This window comes from Anolis sagrei, chromosome 6, assembly GCF_037176765.1.
Source record: "Anolis sagrei isolate rAnoSag1 chromosome 6, rAnoSag1.mat, whole genome shotgun sequence".
NCBI lineage: Eukaryota > Metazoa > Chordata > Lepidosauria > Squamata > Dactyloidae > Anolis > Anolis sagrei.
The window spans coordinates 15,611,891-15,629,893 of NC_090026.1; the positions used below are offsets into that span (position 1 = coordinate 15,611,891).

At 41.3% G+C, this 18,003-nt stretch overlaps 1 protein-coding gene across 1 annotated transcript in view; it reads left to right on the plus strand.

The window, feature by feature from the left end:
• The window catches only part of LOC132777755 (integrin alpha-M-like), a 43,902-nt gene that overhangs the window by 4,233 nt on the left and 21,666 nt on the right, over positions 1–18,003 (plus strand). Inside the window, exons 2-12 of the mRNA XM_060780197.2 lie at positions 3,065–3,179; positions 5,265–5,377; positions 7,124–7,188; positions 8,903–9,017; positions 9,432–9,562; positions 9,918–10,063; positions 10,997–11,150; positions 11,879–12,029; positions 13,311–13,384; positions 15,427–15,556; positions 16,231–16,373. Of these exons, the coding sequence (XP_060636180.2) occupies positions 3,065–3,179; positions 5,265–5,377; positions 7,124–7,188; positions 8,903–9,017; positions 9,432–9,562; positions 9,918–10,063; positions 10,997–11,150; positions 11,879–12,029; positions 13,311–13,384; positions 15,427–15,556; positions 16,231–16,373 (1,337 nt within the window). The remainder of the gene's footprint in view (positions 1–3,064; positions 3,180–5,264; positions 5,378–7,123; positions 7,189–8,902; positions 9,018–9,431; positions 9,563–9,917; positions 10,064–10,996; positions 11,151–11,878; positions 12,030–13,310; positions 13,385–15,426; positions 15,557–16,230; positions 16,374–18,003) is intronic.

Genomic DNA, 18,003 nt, shown 5'->3' on the forward strand with positions numbered 1-18,003 from the left:
CTGGTCACAGCTGACCGCCAACTGGAGCACTCAAGCGCCAGGGCTTCCCAGTTCTCAGTGTCTATACCAGAGTTTTTAAGGTTGGCTTCGAGCCCATCTTTAAATCACTTTTCCTGTCCTCCAACATTCCATTTTCTGTTCTTGAATTCAGAATAGAGCAACTGGGAGATAGTGGTCGGGCATCCGGACAACGTGGCCGGTCCAGTGGAGTGGATGGGAGAGGACCATCGCTTCAGTGCTGGTAGTCTTCGCTTCTTCCAGCATGCTGATGTTTGTCCGCCTGTCTTCCCAAGAGATTTGCAGGATTTTCCAGAGGCAGCACTGACACCTCCCAACAAAGTATTCCCCCAGGCAGCAATCAGCCAGGCTTTGAAGTTGCAAGGCCATTAAATGCTAATCAAGGTTGCCAATTGCAACATTCATGCTATTGGAACATGGCCATACAGCCTAGAAAACTCACAGCATCCCAGCTTAAGCAGTGTGTGTGGCAGGGCACTTATCAATAGTAGGGATGTGAACCAAAGATACACTTCTAAAAGGATGAATGGCATCCTGTTTGATATGTATGGTGTCGCAAGCTGGACCTTTTGAACTATGTGTGAAAATAGAACTCAGGGAGACCAGAGTACAAATCCCTGCTTAGTCGTGGAAACTCTCTGGATGCCTCAGGAAAGTCACAACCTCTCAGCCTTAGAGGATGGCAGTACAAAACTCCCTCTGAGCAAATCTTGCCAAGAAAGCCTGTTGATAGATTTCCCTTAGGGTTGCCATAAGTTGGAAACAAAGATACACAAATGGTGCATGTGCCAATGAGTATATTTTCTGCCTGTGTTTCCTTTATAAATGAGCTTTCCCTCTTAATTTTATTGTGACCCATGACCTCCAGCCCTTAGAGTGAGTTGGGTATATCTCAACCTCCATACTTCCTGGGCATTTCCTTTCCCGCCACTATGTCTTCCTGTTCATTTACAACGAACTCTTCTTGAGAATTCATAGTGGACCCACACCCCAAGGAAATGATATGAAGAAAGATTGTTGCAACTATTTTACACTATAACCAAGCATAAATAAACATGCAAGTCATGGCCTAGCCAATGTACAGGAAGATGACCATGTTGTCATTTCCTGAGTTGAATGTTGGATGATGCTTTCAGCATCCTAAATCATTTCAGCCCCATTTCCCCCCAATAGCATCTTTTTTAGGATCCACTTACTTCCCATTCAATATGATACAGACCTCATGGAGTACCACCTTTCTAACTAATACATTTAACAGAACAATAACAGCCAGATGTTCAACAGGTGAAGACTTCCCTTCACTGAATTTCAGTTCTGATGAGAAACATGAAACTCCTTGTGGTTGACTTTCCTGCTGCGCAAAAATTGCATTATCTTCACAATTAGGAATGATGTGAATTTTCTTTACAAATGTGAGCTTTGTTTACAAATATGAAAAGTTTCTTTAGGTCTCCTGGTGAGTGATTCTGTAATGTGCTTCTTGAATCCGGTCCGCCATGTCATTTTATGTGGTCCTCCAGATGCTGGAATACAATTCCTATATTCCTCATTGTAAAGAACCTCCGCTAATGGTAATGAAGCTGCCACCCAATTGTAGAGAGACGCTACCAACTAGTGAGGAAGCGCCTAGGTTTAGGAGAGAGGAGCCACTGATTTGTAAAAGGCTCTGGTATTAAGGCTCTGTTTGTGTTGTGAGGTAATTTTGGTAGAGTGGGTGCACCGAACGTAGAATTAATGGAGATGAGGCAGTTTTAAAAACCAAAGAGAACAAGTTTATTTTTAAACAAAGTGTATGGTTGTAGTATGAAGATGTTAAGCTTGGCAAATACTTGATGGTTACATGTAACTTGGTTGCGATACAATTCAGACTTTCGATGTTACAACTTATGAACTCTTGCTGTGGTGAAGCACTTTATTAACCAGTGTTCCCTGCAATGAATAGTCTTTCTGTTTGATCTATACTTGATCAAATCACAGATCTCCAGTCTTCCTCCGACTAGCGATCCTAGCAAGCCTCTGTTAGTTCTTTCTAACTAAAGCAACTAACAAGGTTTTCCCCTTCAGCATTCCTAGCTGAAGAAATCTCTACTATTCACGAACACTAAAACCTGACTCTGCTGCTCTCTCAGAGTCTTCCCCCCTGACTGAACCTAACTGTCACTTTTTTAAACCTTCACTCTCTAAGCTCCTCCCACCTCCTCTTCTGCCTCGTTTCCATGGTAACACATTTCTCACAGCTAGGCCGCTCCAGCCTTAGGGCAACCAATTCAAACATAAATACAGTTATAAGCATATTATTATAAACACTTCTGTACACTCATAGACATTGTGACTGTGGGTGCTTCCAGACAGCAATTTATTGCGGGTAAAAACGAGTCCAACCAGGCCCGCATTTTATGCCTTGTCTGGAAGGCTCCTATAAAACGAGAAGGAGAACTACAGAAAAACTGCAAAATGGAACACAAATTCAACTTTTTTTGGAATTTCCTGGGATTGGATCTGTTGCATTTAGCAGTTGAAACTACAGTTCTCTCAGGCCCCTTCTACACTGCCATAAAAAATCAAGATTATCTGCTTTGAACTGGATTATATGGCAGTGTAGACTCATATAATCCAGTTCAATGCAGATAATGTGGATTTTCTGATTTGAAAATCTGAATTATATGGCAATGTAGAAGGGATCCCAATGAATTATGCTTTCTCCACAAGGATAGATTCCTCCTCATCTGATAAGTTTCAACTCCCAAACTATTCTATTGTTGCTTGGTCTTGGTGCCTTTCCACACAGCCCAATAACACAGAATATCAAGGCAGGAAATCCCACATTATCTGAGTGTGAACTCAGATAACCCAGTTCAAAGCAGATATTGTGGGATTTTCTGCCTTGATACTCTGGGATATAGGGTTGTGTGGAAGGGCCCTGGGTTATCTGAGTCTACACTCAGACAATGTGGGATTTTTTGCCATGATATCCTGGGATATAGGTCTGTGAGGAAGGGCCCTTACTGAATGAAAAGTGTGAATCAGTTTGTTTATCATTCTTCAGTGTTAACACCGTGCCATGGATTCAGTTTGGATACAGAAAATCCCATCATCTTCCGAGAGAACGCCAAGGGCTTTGGGCAGAGCGTTGTGCAGTTTGGAAGTGGAGCAAATGCTGGGTATGGAAATACAGTGAAATCCAAATCTATTGAGAGATGTTTGTTTGTCATCCTGACTCTATATATTCCAAGAATTTGGAAATATTATATAATCAGCTCTCCACATTTGCTATATTTAGGATCAAAAGACATCTAAGAAAGTGAAAACTAAATATAAACATTGCTTTTTTAAAAAATCTTAGAGAACACTTATCTAGGAATCTCTAGGTTCTTCTGCATGGATCTGTGACCACAGATTTCAGTGGGGGATCTAGAGTGGTGTTCTTTCTAGTTATCTCTAGGTCACACATGTCATATTCAAGACTCACAACTCAAATCCAGCCTGCTATGTCATTGTATGTGGCCCTTCAGGTGCTGGACTACAACTCCTCGTAGACATCATGACTAGAGTTGATGGGAGTCATGATGTAGTAACATCTGGAAAACTGCAGTTTGTTCTGTTTAGTCAGGAGAGTGGGGTTTGAACTTGGATACAAGGCTTGTGGATATGATGTCTGGCTTTAAAATGCCTTTAATCTTTCCTCAACCCCAGAGCCACAAGTGCTGTTGGCTGTAATTCCCATTGTCCCCAGTCCCCATGGCAGATAACAAAAAGTGATGGGAGTTGTCATTCAGTAATATCTGGGCCTCCAAACTGGGTAAAAACTAAAAAGCACTGAACACTATTGTGCAGGTACAGCTGTACCAGGAGCTCCAATTTTGTTTGCTTTGCACTGAATGTTTGTTGTAGTCCTAAGTTTCAGGGACTCTGCAGATAGGTGGCTTCTTTTGGCTGCAATCATAGGGTAAGCCACCTGTCAATTATAGTTAGGTTCCCTGGTCCTGCCCCCTTTTAGGTTTTTGGAGGGAATAGGAGCCAGTTTGGGTTCAGTCCACACAGAGAAGCCTTTCGTGCAGGACATAATACCAAGCGCTCCTGTAGAAAGCTTCATCTTCTACGGCTTGGCCGGGGAGATATACACCCTACAGTTCCTTTGCTGAGGGACTTCAGTCAGCCATTACCAAAACCTGAACTCCTTTTCCCCTGGAAGTCTACAAAGCTCTGCTTGGTAAGAGTCTCTCGCGGAAGCCAGAAGCAGTTGGTACCGGGTGCAGGGGCTCCACGCCAACAGAGGCAAAGACAGACTGCCCAGATTAGAAGTTAAGGATTTCCCCATTAGTTAATGTACAGTTTATGAAGACAGTGCCTGTTCCCTGTGTACAAGATTGAGAGAGAGCCAATAGACTGTTAAGAAAGTCTTAAAGTACCTGTTTGTTTGCATTAATAAAGAACTTTGTTGGACTTACTTTAAACCTCTACAGAACTTTGTGTAAGGAAATCCAAAGGCCTTTAATTTGAGGCAGCCCCGGCGTCCTGTTGGGCACACAGAATTTATGTCCTGTCTACAGTCTTATGTACAGGCCAAGCGTGCAATAGCACAACTATGTAAAGCAATTAGAACTGGCCCTCTGTTTTCATGGATTCTCTATCTGTGGATTCAACAGCCCTTAAAAGGCAACCAATAGGCTGATGTGGCCCTCAGTGAAAATGAGTTTGACACCCCTGCTCTAGATCTTCTAGCGTGGCTCTATAATCACCTTCTGGTGTAAGTTGGCCATAGAGTTACACTAGAGAAGTGGTTCTCAACGTGTGGGTCCCACAACTCCCAGAAATCCGAGCCAGTTTACGAGCTGCTAGGATTTCTGGGAGTTGAAGGCCAAAACATCTGGGGACCCACAGGTTGAGAACCATGGCACTAGAGCAATATTTCTCAAACTCTTCTCCTCCAGATATTTTGGACTCCAGCTCCCACAATTCCTAACAGCTGGTAAACTAACTCGGATATCTGGGAGCTAAAGTCCAAAACACCTGGAGGAGCAGAGTTTGGGAAACACAGTACTAGAGGATCAAGAGATTCTCAGAGAGAACATTTTGATCAAATCCGTGAATAATCAAATTTGCCAAAGTCTACCAAACTTGCAAATGTGGAAACCTCCCATCTTGAGCCTGAGGATGTCTGAGAGCTGTAGTGCAAAAAGTGGGTTTCCAAAGATTTATGTATAATTTTCCTACTAATTTTCCTTCAATTGTGACCATTCTTATAGGGTGCTTGTTGGTGCCCCACTCCAGCATGGGGATGTGAATGAAACAGGAAAGCTGTATAAATGTCAAACAATACCAAGCAAAACTGGCAGATGCGAGGATGTTGTTTTGCAAAGTAAGTAAGTGCTTGGCTTAGATTAGTCTCTTTTCTGAACAAGTTGCAATAGAGGGAAGGCACCCAGAGCTGGAACATTAGGTTGATTTCTTAAGCTCACAATATCAGAGACTCTTCAATGTTGCAACTGAACCATCTGTTGTGTAAGACCCAAAATTGCTACTATGTGTTGTAGTTTTACAAAGTGTTTAGCTTTCTCTGTCAAAGAGTTCTGGGACCTCACCAGTCTACATATCCCAAGATCCCATAGCATTGAGCCATGACAGTTAAAAGGTGCATCTAGACCAGGCATGGGCAAATTTTTTCCCTCTGGGTGTTATGGACTTCAACTCCCACAATTCCTAACAGCCTATTGGCTGCTAGGAATTGTGCAAGTTGAAGTCCAAAACACCTGGAGGGCCGAAATTTGCCAAAGCCTGGTCTAGACTAGAATTAATGGCGTTTGATACTACTTTAACTACTCAAACTCAATGCTATGTAATCCTGGGATATAATCCTCTCATGATTCCATAGCATTGAGCCACGGCTGTTAAAAGTCGTGCAAAACTATGTTCTTTCTATAGTGTAGATCAGCCTTGCATAACCTGTGGCCCTCCAGGTGTTTGGGACTCCAACTTGCAGAAGCCCTAGCCAGCTTGCCCAATAGTCGGGAATTGTGGGAGTTAAAGTCCAAAACACCTGGAGGCCAAAGTTTGCCCATGCCTAGTCTGGACTGTAGAATTAATGGAGTTTGACACTACATTCACTACCCAGGCTCAATGCTATGGAATCCTGGGATATAATCTTCTCATGATTCCATAGCACTGAGCCACAGCTGTTAAAGTCGTGCAAAACTGTGTTCATTCTAAAGTGTAGATCAGGCTTGCACAACATGTGGCCCTCCTGGTGTTTGGGACTTCCAGAAGCCCAAGCCAGTTTTCCCAATGGTCAAGAATTCTGGGAGTGGAAGTCCAAAACACCTGAGGACTACAAGCCATGTAGGCTTGGTGTTAGATGCACATAAAGTGGTAACAACTACATTATTTCTGCAATAGGGTTGCACCCATATTTTATCCTGAAGAGTCTAAAAAACAGATAGAGAATGTGCAACTATTCCTTCTCCTCTTCCTCATCCTTCTCTTCTTAAAGAAAGGTTGAAATAAGCCATGAGAAAAGACAAAAGGCTTACAGGGAGAAAATGACGTTCTCTGGACACGCAATAATTATCTATATGAGTGAAGTGGTATAATTGCATATTTTTGTTAAAGGGACATACCCTGGCATTAAGAATAGAGCAAGAGAGGGAAATGTTTGTAGGATGTTAGCCCCCGGTGGTGCAGTAGGTTCGAATCCAGGAAGAGCATGGATGAGCTCCCTCTGTCAGCTCCAGCTCCCTATGTGGAGACATGAGAGAAGACTCCCACAAGGATGGTAAAACATTAAAACATCTGGGCATCCTCTGGGCAATGTCCTTGCAGACGACCAATTCTCTCACACCAGAAGCGACTTGCAGTTTCTCAACTCGCTTCTGACACGAAAAAAAGCCCAAAATGTAGGATAAGTTTTTTAATTGCTTGTACTGTTGTTATTATTGCTTGTATTGTTGTGTTTGGGCTCAGCCTCATGTAAGCCACACCGAGTCCCCGGGGAGATGGTAGCAGGGTACAAATAAAGTGTTGTTGTTGTTATTATTATTATTATTATTATTATTATTAATGCTTCCTTTAAAATAAATAAATAGTCTATATGTGTTTCTTTTCCCTCCAGGACCTGCTGATGCAGTGAACATGTCTCTCAGCTTGTCTCTCTCCGCTCAAGGTTCTCAGTTGCTGGTAAGTGCTGAAACTCAAAGGAGGTCTTTAAAACACACCTTCTCATTTCTTGAAGAGTACTACAGTAGAGTGTCGCTTATCCAATCTTTGCTCATCCAACGTTCTGTATTATCCCTCCTTATTATCCAACATTTTTCGCTTATCCAACATTCTGCTGGCCCATTTATGTTGGATAAGCGAGACTCTACTGTACTTTATATCCAAGGATCATAACATTAGGGTCCAGTAATTCTAGCCTTGCTTCTGTAACAAATTTCCTTGGCAGAGTTGTAGTTTGAAGTACTAGCACTTTGGCAGAGAAGACTCAAAACAATGTCAAACTACAACTCCCATGATTCCATAGCTATGTGTCATGGTATTTAAAGTGGAATCAAACCACATCAATACTCCAGTGTAGATGCAGCCTCGACTTCTGCTCTTTTATAAAAATAATAATAATATGTATGCATCTTTTAAATGTTTCTGCAAGTATTGCTTACCCTTCTACAGGGTATCCCGGCTGAACTTTCCCAGAGACTGGAAAGTTACTTTTTAAAAATACTATGTATCTATTGTTAAAGAGTTAAAAAAAGTAACCTACTGATTTTACAAATTACAGTGTTTAAAAGGCGACTTGTTTTGTAATGTGTTGCACTTCTCGATTTTTTAAAAAGTTTTTTTAAAAAGAAAAGAAACTAAAGCACATGTGGTCTATCTAATGCAATTTTCTGAATCAGCGGCCTAAATAAACCCAGGAACAGGCCTAGAAACCAAGACGCCAAGATTTTGGGGTGGGGCTGTGTAACTGGTGTATTGAGACATATTTGAATATTTTTATTATTATTATTATTATTAATTTTATTTTTATTATTTCAAATATTTATACCCTGCCCTTCTCAACCCCCACTCAGGGCAGCTTACAGCTGGTAATGATTCGATGCCCCTATATACACATAATAAAACACAGTAATTACACATAAATAAAACATTAAATCAATTCAATTTAAAACTGTTCAAAACATTTCAGCCTGGTGGCTTAATCTAAGCCAAATTCTGTGACCAGACTCAGAAGCTTGTCCATAGTCCATTTCCATTGAGAATTGTCATCATTACCATTGTCATTGTCAGTGTGTTACCTGAAGGGCTGGTCCCACAATGACGTTTTTAACTTCTTTCCAAAGGAAAGGAGAGATGTGGATAACTTAATTTCACTGGGGAGCGAATTCTACAGGAGGGGGGCCACAACTGAGAAGGCCCTGTCCCTCATCCCCACCAAGCGCATTTGCAACAGAGGTGGGACCGAGAGCAGGGCCTCCCCAGAGGATCTTAAACTTCAAGATGGGATGTAGAGGGAGATACGTTCAGACAGGTATGCTGGGCCAGAACCATATAGGGTTTTATAGGTCAAGACCATCACTTTGAATTGTGCACAGAACTGGACCGGTAGCCAATGAAGCTGACATAACAGGGGGGTGGCATGCTCCCTGTATGATGCTCCCATGAGTAATCTAGCTGCTGCCCATTGGACTAGTTGGAGTTTCTGAACAGTCTTCAAAGGCAACCCCACATAGAGTGCATTGCAGTAATCTATCCGAGATGTAACAAGAGTGTGGACCATTGTGGCCAGATAACATTAATACACATTATTAATCACATTATTTTTAAAGAATGTATTAACGTATTAATTGTTGATAACCATAACTTTGTGCCTAACCACCATCTCCTGGCTCCATAGGTGTGTGGTCCCACCGTGCAGCAGACTTGTGGTGAAAATATATACCTCAAGGGCTATTGCTTTCTCCTTGATCAGAATTTGGCAGAGGTGAAGCGCTTTCCTGAGAGTCTGCCAGGTAAAATCAAGATATGGGGAAATGAAACTCAGATGCCAGCAGTCACAAAGTGGGCAAATTTGGGGAAGCATCTGAGGTCTACATGAATGGGCATCTACATTGATATGTATCCCCAAACATTAGCATGTATACACATTGGAAATATATGTCCTGTGCATACATACAGTAGGGGTTTTTTCCAAAAAGTTTACAACACAGATCTAATATTATGTACTTGGAAAGAAGGGCAACATATTGCAAAGCAGTGTGGGTCCAATAAAAAGGTTGTCCACACTGTGTCTCCTTCATAAATGTATACTGGGAAACCTGAAGGATGGCTTATATTGAATAAACAGGGATATATTACAGATTGCCACAAAATATGTTCATTTATCTCAAAGTTCTAATTTTTCTCAGTTTGTGTTTAATCCCTAGATTGTCCAAAGCAGCTCACAGACATAGTTTTCCTGATGGACGGTTCAGGAAGTATTCAACGCCATGAGTTTCCACAGATGAAGACATTTATAACTATGATCATGAAGCGTTTCCAAAATAGCAATACCCAGGTAACTAAAGGATAGAGATTAGGGCATCCATGGGAGTAAATTTGTAGGGTTTTGGTACAAAAGATTTGTCTTGATATCATGACTTCTTTTGTTATTTTACCTAATCAAATAGTGGAGAACGTCAAGTTCACGTTCACTTTATTACCGTCAATGACCAATTCGAGAGTGGAGAATGTGCAGGAATATGAAAAGCCAAATCAGTGATCTTAATAGGATTTTGGATGGTCAACAAAGTGCACTTTTAGTGCCTTATCAAGCCTTTCCCTGTGTGCCATGATGATAGTAATACACAGTAAGGGAACTTTATGCCAGATTTACAGTTTCTATACAGATGTGTCTCTCTTTCTCATTTTAGTTTGCCTTGTCTCAGTACTCACGTTCGTATCGAGAAGAGTTTGACTTCCTTGAATTCCAGAGAGTCAGAAATCCTGATGATTTGCTTAGACCAGTTCAGCAACTGCACGGGGCAACTTTGACAGCTACATATATCCAGAGAGTGGTGTATGTGACCTTCTTTCATTCATCTGATTGAAAATTATGTTGTTTGTGTCCACATTTATTCAGGGAATTACTAGAAACCATAACATGTAATTTTGAAATCATTATATTCCAAGTTTTCAAGGAGAAAGAATAGAGGCCTCATCAAACAGATGGGGGGAAAGTGGTGGGGAAGCAGCAAAAAGTGGAGGGAACCATCTTACCCCATTCCTTTCTGTCTTTCTTCATCTTCTGGGATAGCCATCTCAGGTGCTTCTTGTACCTTTCCACATATTTCCCCCACTTTCTCTCATTTTCTGATGCTTGGAGTCAGGAAACACTCGACTTCTGCAGACGGGCTTTGATCTCTGATGCATTTAGGAAACAGAGTGCCATGGAGTGCTACTGGAGGTGCCCTTATGTCATATGATGGGACTCCATTTCCTAAGTGCATTGAAGTCCAAAGACCATCTGATGAGGTTCTCAACCTGTAGATCCCCAGGCCTTCAACTCCCAGAAATCCTAACAGCAGGTAAACTGGCTGGGATTTCTGGGAGTTGTAGGCCAAAACACCTGGGGACCTACAGGTTGAGAACCACTGTCCTAAGAAAATGTCATTGTAGCTATTGATGGCCTCTTTTCTGCTTTTGCCATCGTTTACTGCTGTCTAGCCAGATTTCTAGAGTGTCTATAGATTACAGGATCTTGCACATTGGTTTCAATTTGCAGTCAGGGTTGGATTCTTATTTGTTTGTAGGTCATGCCTTTAGGATTTAGAAGTTGTTCTCAACCTGTGGGTCTCCAGATGTTTTGGCCTTCAACTCACAGAAATCATAACACCTGGTAAGCTGGCTGGGATTTCTTGGAGTTGTAGGCCTAAACACTTGGGGACGCACAGATTGAGAACTACTGATTTAGAAAGAAAGAGTAGTTATTGTTTCTCCACACTTCCTGCAGGCGTCAACAATTTGTCCCAGAAAAAGGAGCCCGGCCTGGTGCCTCGAAAGTTCTCATAGTGATAACTGATGGAGAGAAATCAGGAGACCCCTTGGAGTACAGTGACGTCATCCCAGAGGCTGAACGTGCTGGCATCACCCGCTTTGCCATTGGGGTGAGGAAGCTAGCAAAGAAAATCTTAACTCAATAATATGAAGTTACTGAAGGGTTTCAAACAGGGATCCTCAAACTTTTTAAGCAAACTAATTTCAGTCCACACTACACAAAACTTATTTGTAATGCACAAATATGAAAGAACATCAATACAATATTTAAAATGAAGAATAATTTTAATCAGCATAAACTTGCCAGTATTTCAATGGAAAGTGTGGACCTGCTTTTGGCTGATGAGATAGTCAACTTAATTAGGAGTGTTGTTGTTGTGTGCCTTCAAGCTGTTTCAGACTTAGAGCGACCCTAAGTCTGAAGTCTAGGGCAGGGTCGAGTTAATCTGGAGGAAAAGTTGGAGAAAAAGAGATAAACTGATTATTATTATTATTATTAACTTTATATATATCCCGCAAAATCTCCCGAAGGACTCAATGCGGCTTACAAAGGCCAAAGCCGCCAACAACATGCACATACACATACACATACACAATAAAGTCATAAGCAAATAAAAACATCAAGCAAAGCATTAGAACAATAAAAACAATGACACTTTAGAAGCAGCTGAAAAAGGGGGACAGTAGAGGATCAATCAGGACAGTTAGAAGACATTTGTTCCCATTAGTCCATGTGTATTCTGAACATGTTAATTATCTATTTTTGGCAGCAGCATTGTCTTGAATATATATCATTCTCTGCTTTATCCCTCATCCCATTCCCTGACACACTGCAAAGGTGGGGAAATCTTTCTCAGGAGGCAAAGCCAAGCAAGAGCTTATCAGTATTGCCTCTCAACCAGAGGATGATCATGTTTTCCCAGTGGACAACTTTGATGCTCTCAAGGACATCCAGAACAAACTCCAAGATAAAATTTTTGCCATTGAAGGTAACCACGTTATGAAGAAGACATGTTAAGATTTTTGCCTCTGACAAACAACTGAAAAAAAGATTGCCTAGGTTATGACTATCCCAAGTCCTGAGGTTACAGGGTCAAATCTCTGGGATTGATGGGCAACCACTTGTGATGCCACAGGGAGAGGGAGGGCCCTGGTGAGGATATCAGTGTGAGACTACATCACTCAGTGCGTGTTATTTAGCATAATGCATGAAGTGTTCAAAATTGCAAAGAGTCTGCCAGTGAAATAACAAGGGAGAAATATATATACCCGTATTTTCTGGTGTATAAGACAACTGGGCGTATAAGACGTCCCTAACTTTTCCAGTTAAAATGTAGATTTTGGGATATACTCGCAGTATAAGACTGCCCCTGTTCCAACACACATCAGATAAAAATAAAAAAACATCAGATTTGATTTCAATATGGTAATTTTCTAATTACAGTACCTCCTTCTCTGCCTCTCAGATCTTGCACATATGTTCCTGCGCCACTTCACTGCAATCCTCAGGAGTGAGATCCGAGAGGCAGAGAAGGAGGTACAGTAATAGGATACAAGGGCTGGCCAGACGGGTGAAAGAGGCATATTTTCTGGGCACAGTGCTGCTCTATCTCTTTTTCCTATACCCCGGGCATCCCAGACGCCTGCAGCTTGCACCGCCCTTCACTTACACCTTCCCCATGAGGCATCCCCTCACCTCATCATCGGGACCACGTTAAGTTACTTCTTTCCATGAATTCTGGTGAGTGGATTTTCTTCTACCGTACTTGTACAGTACGGCCCTTGCTGCTTTCATACAATCGCTGCATACAGTGGGGATGCGACCACGGCCATTTTTTATCTCCCCCCACCATATGCAGTGACCGCAGATTCTCTAGTCCAGCTCAGAAGTTTCAGCACCCACCCTATAAGATGATACCCATTTTATAAGACAACCCCCGACTTTAGAGAAGATTTCCTGGGTTAAAAAGTAGTCTTATATGCCAGAAAATACAGCATCTATATGTATGTATATGTGTGTGTTTGTGTGTGTATGCACATTTTTCAAGGCAACACTCTTGACCTGAGATTTTTTTTCTCTTTGCCATGAGGAATGGAGAAGATGTCCCAGACCTTGAAACTCACGGCTTAGCCTGAAATATGGCAACTCTAGCTGGAAGAATAAATCTCAGGCCAATACATGATAGACAGATAGACATCATAATCAAAACTTAAAAGACAGCATGAAGACTTATAATGACTCAGTCTTCCCTTCCATCTTTCTTCTGCAGGGACACAATCCAAAGACAGCAGCTCCTTCCAGTTAGAGATGTCCCAGGAGGGATTCAGTGCCTTGCTGACCCCGGTAAGTCATTCCCACCCCTTCTATGAATTAATATATTGAAACTCTCAAAAAAGAAGATAGATTTTGACAAGTAAAAGGCCAAATCTGATGCCGCAAATAGTGCCAGCTTGTTGAAGGCTTTCATGACTGGAATTACTAGGTTGCTGTGAGTTTTTCGGGCTGTATGGTCATGTTCCCGAAGCATTCTCTCTTTGCAGCATTCACACCTGCCTCAAACAGACAAGGGTTCTTTCTCCCACCCTGAACATTCCAGAGATATATAAACCCCACTTTTCCACTTTTTAGTTTCCAACAGACCTCACAACCCCTGAGGATGCCTGCCATAGATGCAGGTGAAACATCAGGAGAGAATGCTTCTGGAACATGGCCATACAGCCTGGAAAATACACAACAACCCTGTGCCAGCTTGGTTATGAAGTTCTTGGTCTCAGGCAAATTGTATCCAGAATGGGTTATTCATATATAAACTGGTCTGTGTAAATCTTCAGTGTTTGAGCAGTCAGAAGGAGAAACTTGCAAAATTAAGATCTTCCTATTGTGATGATTAATATTTGTAGTCACAAACAGCTGCGGAAGGTTTCCCCCTCCGATCAAGGAGTAAACTCACCCCTTTGTCTTTGCTGCAAACTTGCAGCAGATTTACAGTGACTGAAGACTGGAATACTTCTCCGGCCTTTTTTTCCTGATACTTCCAAATAACTGGAGACTTCTTACTTGCAGCAGGCTGGATTTGTAGTCCAATTTTTCTTGATACCTGAACCTTCAGTCTCCTTAAGGCACCAGCCTCTCAGAACTCCAACTTTCCAACACCTCAGCAAGGAGTAGCCTTTTTGCTCCTATATTACTCCAGCAGTTACTTCATCCTGGCAGTAATTACACAACACTACCCAGGTGGTTTGGCTCTTACTTCTTGCTGCCCTGATCCTTATACTACTTGTTACTTAAGAAATTCTAAAAACTCATGATTTGAAGTCTTCAATACAGAAGAGAGTTTGGCAGATTATTTGGTTTGGCCAGACAATTGTTGGGGACACACTTGGAAGCTTAATTTGCCAGACAAGGTCAGCACAGTAAAAGTGAACTCCTCAAAGAATAAATGTTTCTTGTCTTACTGAAAGTTTGGGGAGAAGTATACTGTAGGTTTGGGAACTGTTTCTGGCATTGTTATTTTATTGATTTATACCTCATCCTTTTTCTCATATTGGAACTCATTTAATATTGAAATCTGAACAGATCGAAAACATACAGAACTATGCAAAAACATCAGTAAAATTATTTTTTAAGCATTTAGGCAATGTATAAAATTAAACTCAGGAAACATTAATTTAAAAGCTTAAAAAAACTCAACAAAATATCATAACCATTAAAATCCATTGAAAAAAACATTAAAATCTTATTTTCTTTTTAGGTTAATTTTTTTTTTCTCTCTCCACTGGTTTGTGGTTCTCATATCGAACCCTAAATGGTTCTGGTCCAACATACCTGTCCAAACACATTTCCCTTTATGAGCAGCTAGAGCTTTAAGATCAACTGGTGAGGCCCTGCTCTCGGTCCCACCCCTTCACAAGTGTGACTGGTGGGCATGAGAGACAGGTCCTTCTCAGTGGTGGCCCCTCAGCTCTGGAACTCCCTCCCCAGTGACATCAGGCAGGCCCCATCCCTCCTGGTCTTCAGAAAAAAGCTAAAGACCTGGCTTTTTACGCATGCATTCGGAGAATAGGGCTTTACGAGATTCAACCTCAACAGCCTGAATCATGACTATGGATTAATTATTAAGTATAAAATCAAGACTCTACACTTTACATGTTTTTAAGTTGTGTTATTGTCCGGTGTGTTTTAGTTGCTCATATGTTTAACTATTTTATACTTTGATAGGGTACGTTTTAATTGTTTTTATTGATTTTATTATGTCTATATGCAGCTTTGATTTTTTGCCGGAGTTTGTAAGCCTCCTTGGGTCTCCCGAGGGGTGAGAAAGGTGGGGTATAAATGAAGTAAATAAATAAAATAAATATTTTCTACTATCCCTTGTGTTCTTCTAGGATGGCCCAGCGTTGGGAGCAGTAGGAGCCTATGACTGGTCCGGAGGGGTCTTCCTGTATGGAAGTGGTGGCGAATCAAGCTTTATCAATATGTCAAGATTCAATAAAGAAATGAATGATGCCTACCTTGGTATGAGTAAAAAAGTAACTTATGGTTCTCTCCTGCTCTCTAGAGATGGTTTGAAATTCCTCAGCAAAGGCATTAGAGACTTTTCTTCTTTGAAAGAGGGAGTCTGAAGACTTCTAGCATGGAATTTCTAACTATTTATTGGGTTGTATAGATTGGTATCAATAGGAATATGAATACAGATACCTTCTTGGCTTCACCATGGATCTGATCCAGGACAGGTCCTGTTCCAGAATGACTTCATGGGAAACTCTGAATGGGACAGCAAGAATTTTTAGAGAAGTAGAGCCTGCTGCATAGGAGTAGAGGAAGATAACATTGCTCAACATCAGGAAGCAAAATGCCTTGTGATAACAGTGGTCTTATTTTCCAAAAGTTTTCCAATACTCTTCACATGCATGCCGTCCTTGGAGGCTTTTAAATGGAGGCTGGATGGTCATCTGTTGGGGGTGCTTTGATTGTGCTTTTCCTGCATGGCAGGGGTTGACTAGATGGCTCAAGTAGTCTCTTCCAAAACTATTATTATATGATTCTATCATTCTAGTCTATTTTAAGTTTGGCTAGTGATACTGCCAAGTTGTGCAGGCCTGTTGTAAAACGATGAGCATATTACATCCTTCTCATCAAAGGTCTTTATTCTTTATACGGTCTGATTCTGGTTTCCTTGTTCCTCCAAGGTTACTCACTGCAAACAATTCAATTGAATGGACAGCGCAGTTATGTGTTGGGGGCTCCTCGTTACCAACATGCTGGCAAGGTTGTCTGGTTCAGCCAGGACAATGGGCAATGGAAAGTACAATCAGAGCTGTCCACAAAAGAGGTAAAACCATTGATGAGTGAAGTGTGGGTTGGGTTAGCGCATACACAGATGTTCTTTCTCATCTGTAAAGTTGGTAATGTAGTCCACAAACTATAAAAATCTGTCTTCCCTGTTGAATAATAATAATAATAATAATAATAATAATAATAATCTTTTATTGTCAAAGGATTTCATGGCCAGAATTGCTGGGTTGTTGTGTGTTTTTCAGGCTGTATGGCCATGTTCCAGAATCATTCTCTCCTACTTCTGGAGTGAATGCTTCTGGAACATGGCCAAACAGCCCGGAAAACACACAACAACCCAATAATATACTTTATTTATAACCTGCCCTCTCTCCCTGAAGGGACTCAGGGCATTTTCCAAAATATAACAGAAATGACAAACATTCACTGGCACAAACAAATTAATAGCAAGCCACCTCTATCGATTTTGGCAAAACATTTTAAATGCTCAGTCACCATTTTCACACACAAGTGAACAAGCCTGGTGTTTCCCAGAATCAGCACAGTTTGTTATTTACATACCTTTAAAGCTGGTAAAGAATTTTGCGTATTGGCAGTCAGACATAATCAAAATAGCATCACTTTGTAAATAATTCAGTGTTAGGACATTCAACTAACAATGTGATAAATATTCTCATATTCCTTTTGTGCTGGCATGTCAAGATTCCCAATTGGGGGTGGGGGTGGAATGTCAACTCCTTTAAATTTTTCCTTCCAGGACTTTTTTGGGGGTACGTTTTTATGGTGGGGTTTTTTTTTGTGTAGAAACACCAATATTTTATGCAAAAACTTATTTTGTGTGAAGTCATTATATTTTGCATTAAAAATTTGGGTAAAATGATTGGGGGGATTTTTGAGGGAGGGGGATTAAATCAAAATATCACCAGAAATGACAAACACAAGAAGGATAGGGAGAAGGAATGAACGAAAACTCCCATTTTTGTTGTTGTTTATTCATTCAGTCACTTCTGACTATTTGTGATCTCATGGACCAGCCCAGGCCACAGCTCCCTATCAGCTGTCACCTCCCCAGCTCCTTCAAGGTCAAGCCAGTCACTTCAAGGATATCCCTCCATCTTGCCCTTGGTCGGCCCCTCTTCCTTTTTCCTTCCATTTTCCCCAGCATCATTATCTTCTCCAAGCTTTCCTGTCTTCTCATGATGTGGCCAAAGTACTTCATCTTTGCCTCTAATATCCTTCCCTCCAATGAGCAGACAGGTTTATTTCCTGGACTGGTTGGATCTTCTCACAGTCCAAGGCACTCTCAGAATTTTCCTCCAACACCACAGTTCAAAAGTGTTTATCTTCCTTCGCTTAGCCTTCCTTATGGTCCAGCTCTCACATTCGTAGGTTAGTACGGGGAATACCATTGCTTTAACTATGCGGATCTTCTTTGCCAGTGTGATGTCTCTACTCTTCACTATTTTATCGAGATTGGTCATTGCTCTCCTCCCAAGAAGTTAACATCTGCAGTAATTTTCGCTCCTAAAAATACAAAGTCTGTCACTGCCTCCATGTTTTCTCCCTCTGTTTGCCAGTTATCAATCAGACTCCCATAATGTCACCTAATGTTGCAATTTTTATTCTTGCATAAGATAATGAAATAATAGAAGAATTACAGCCTGATA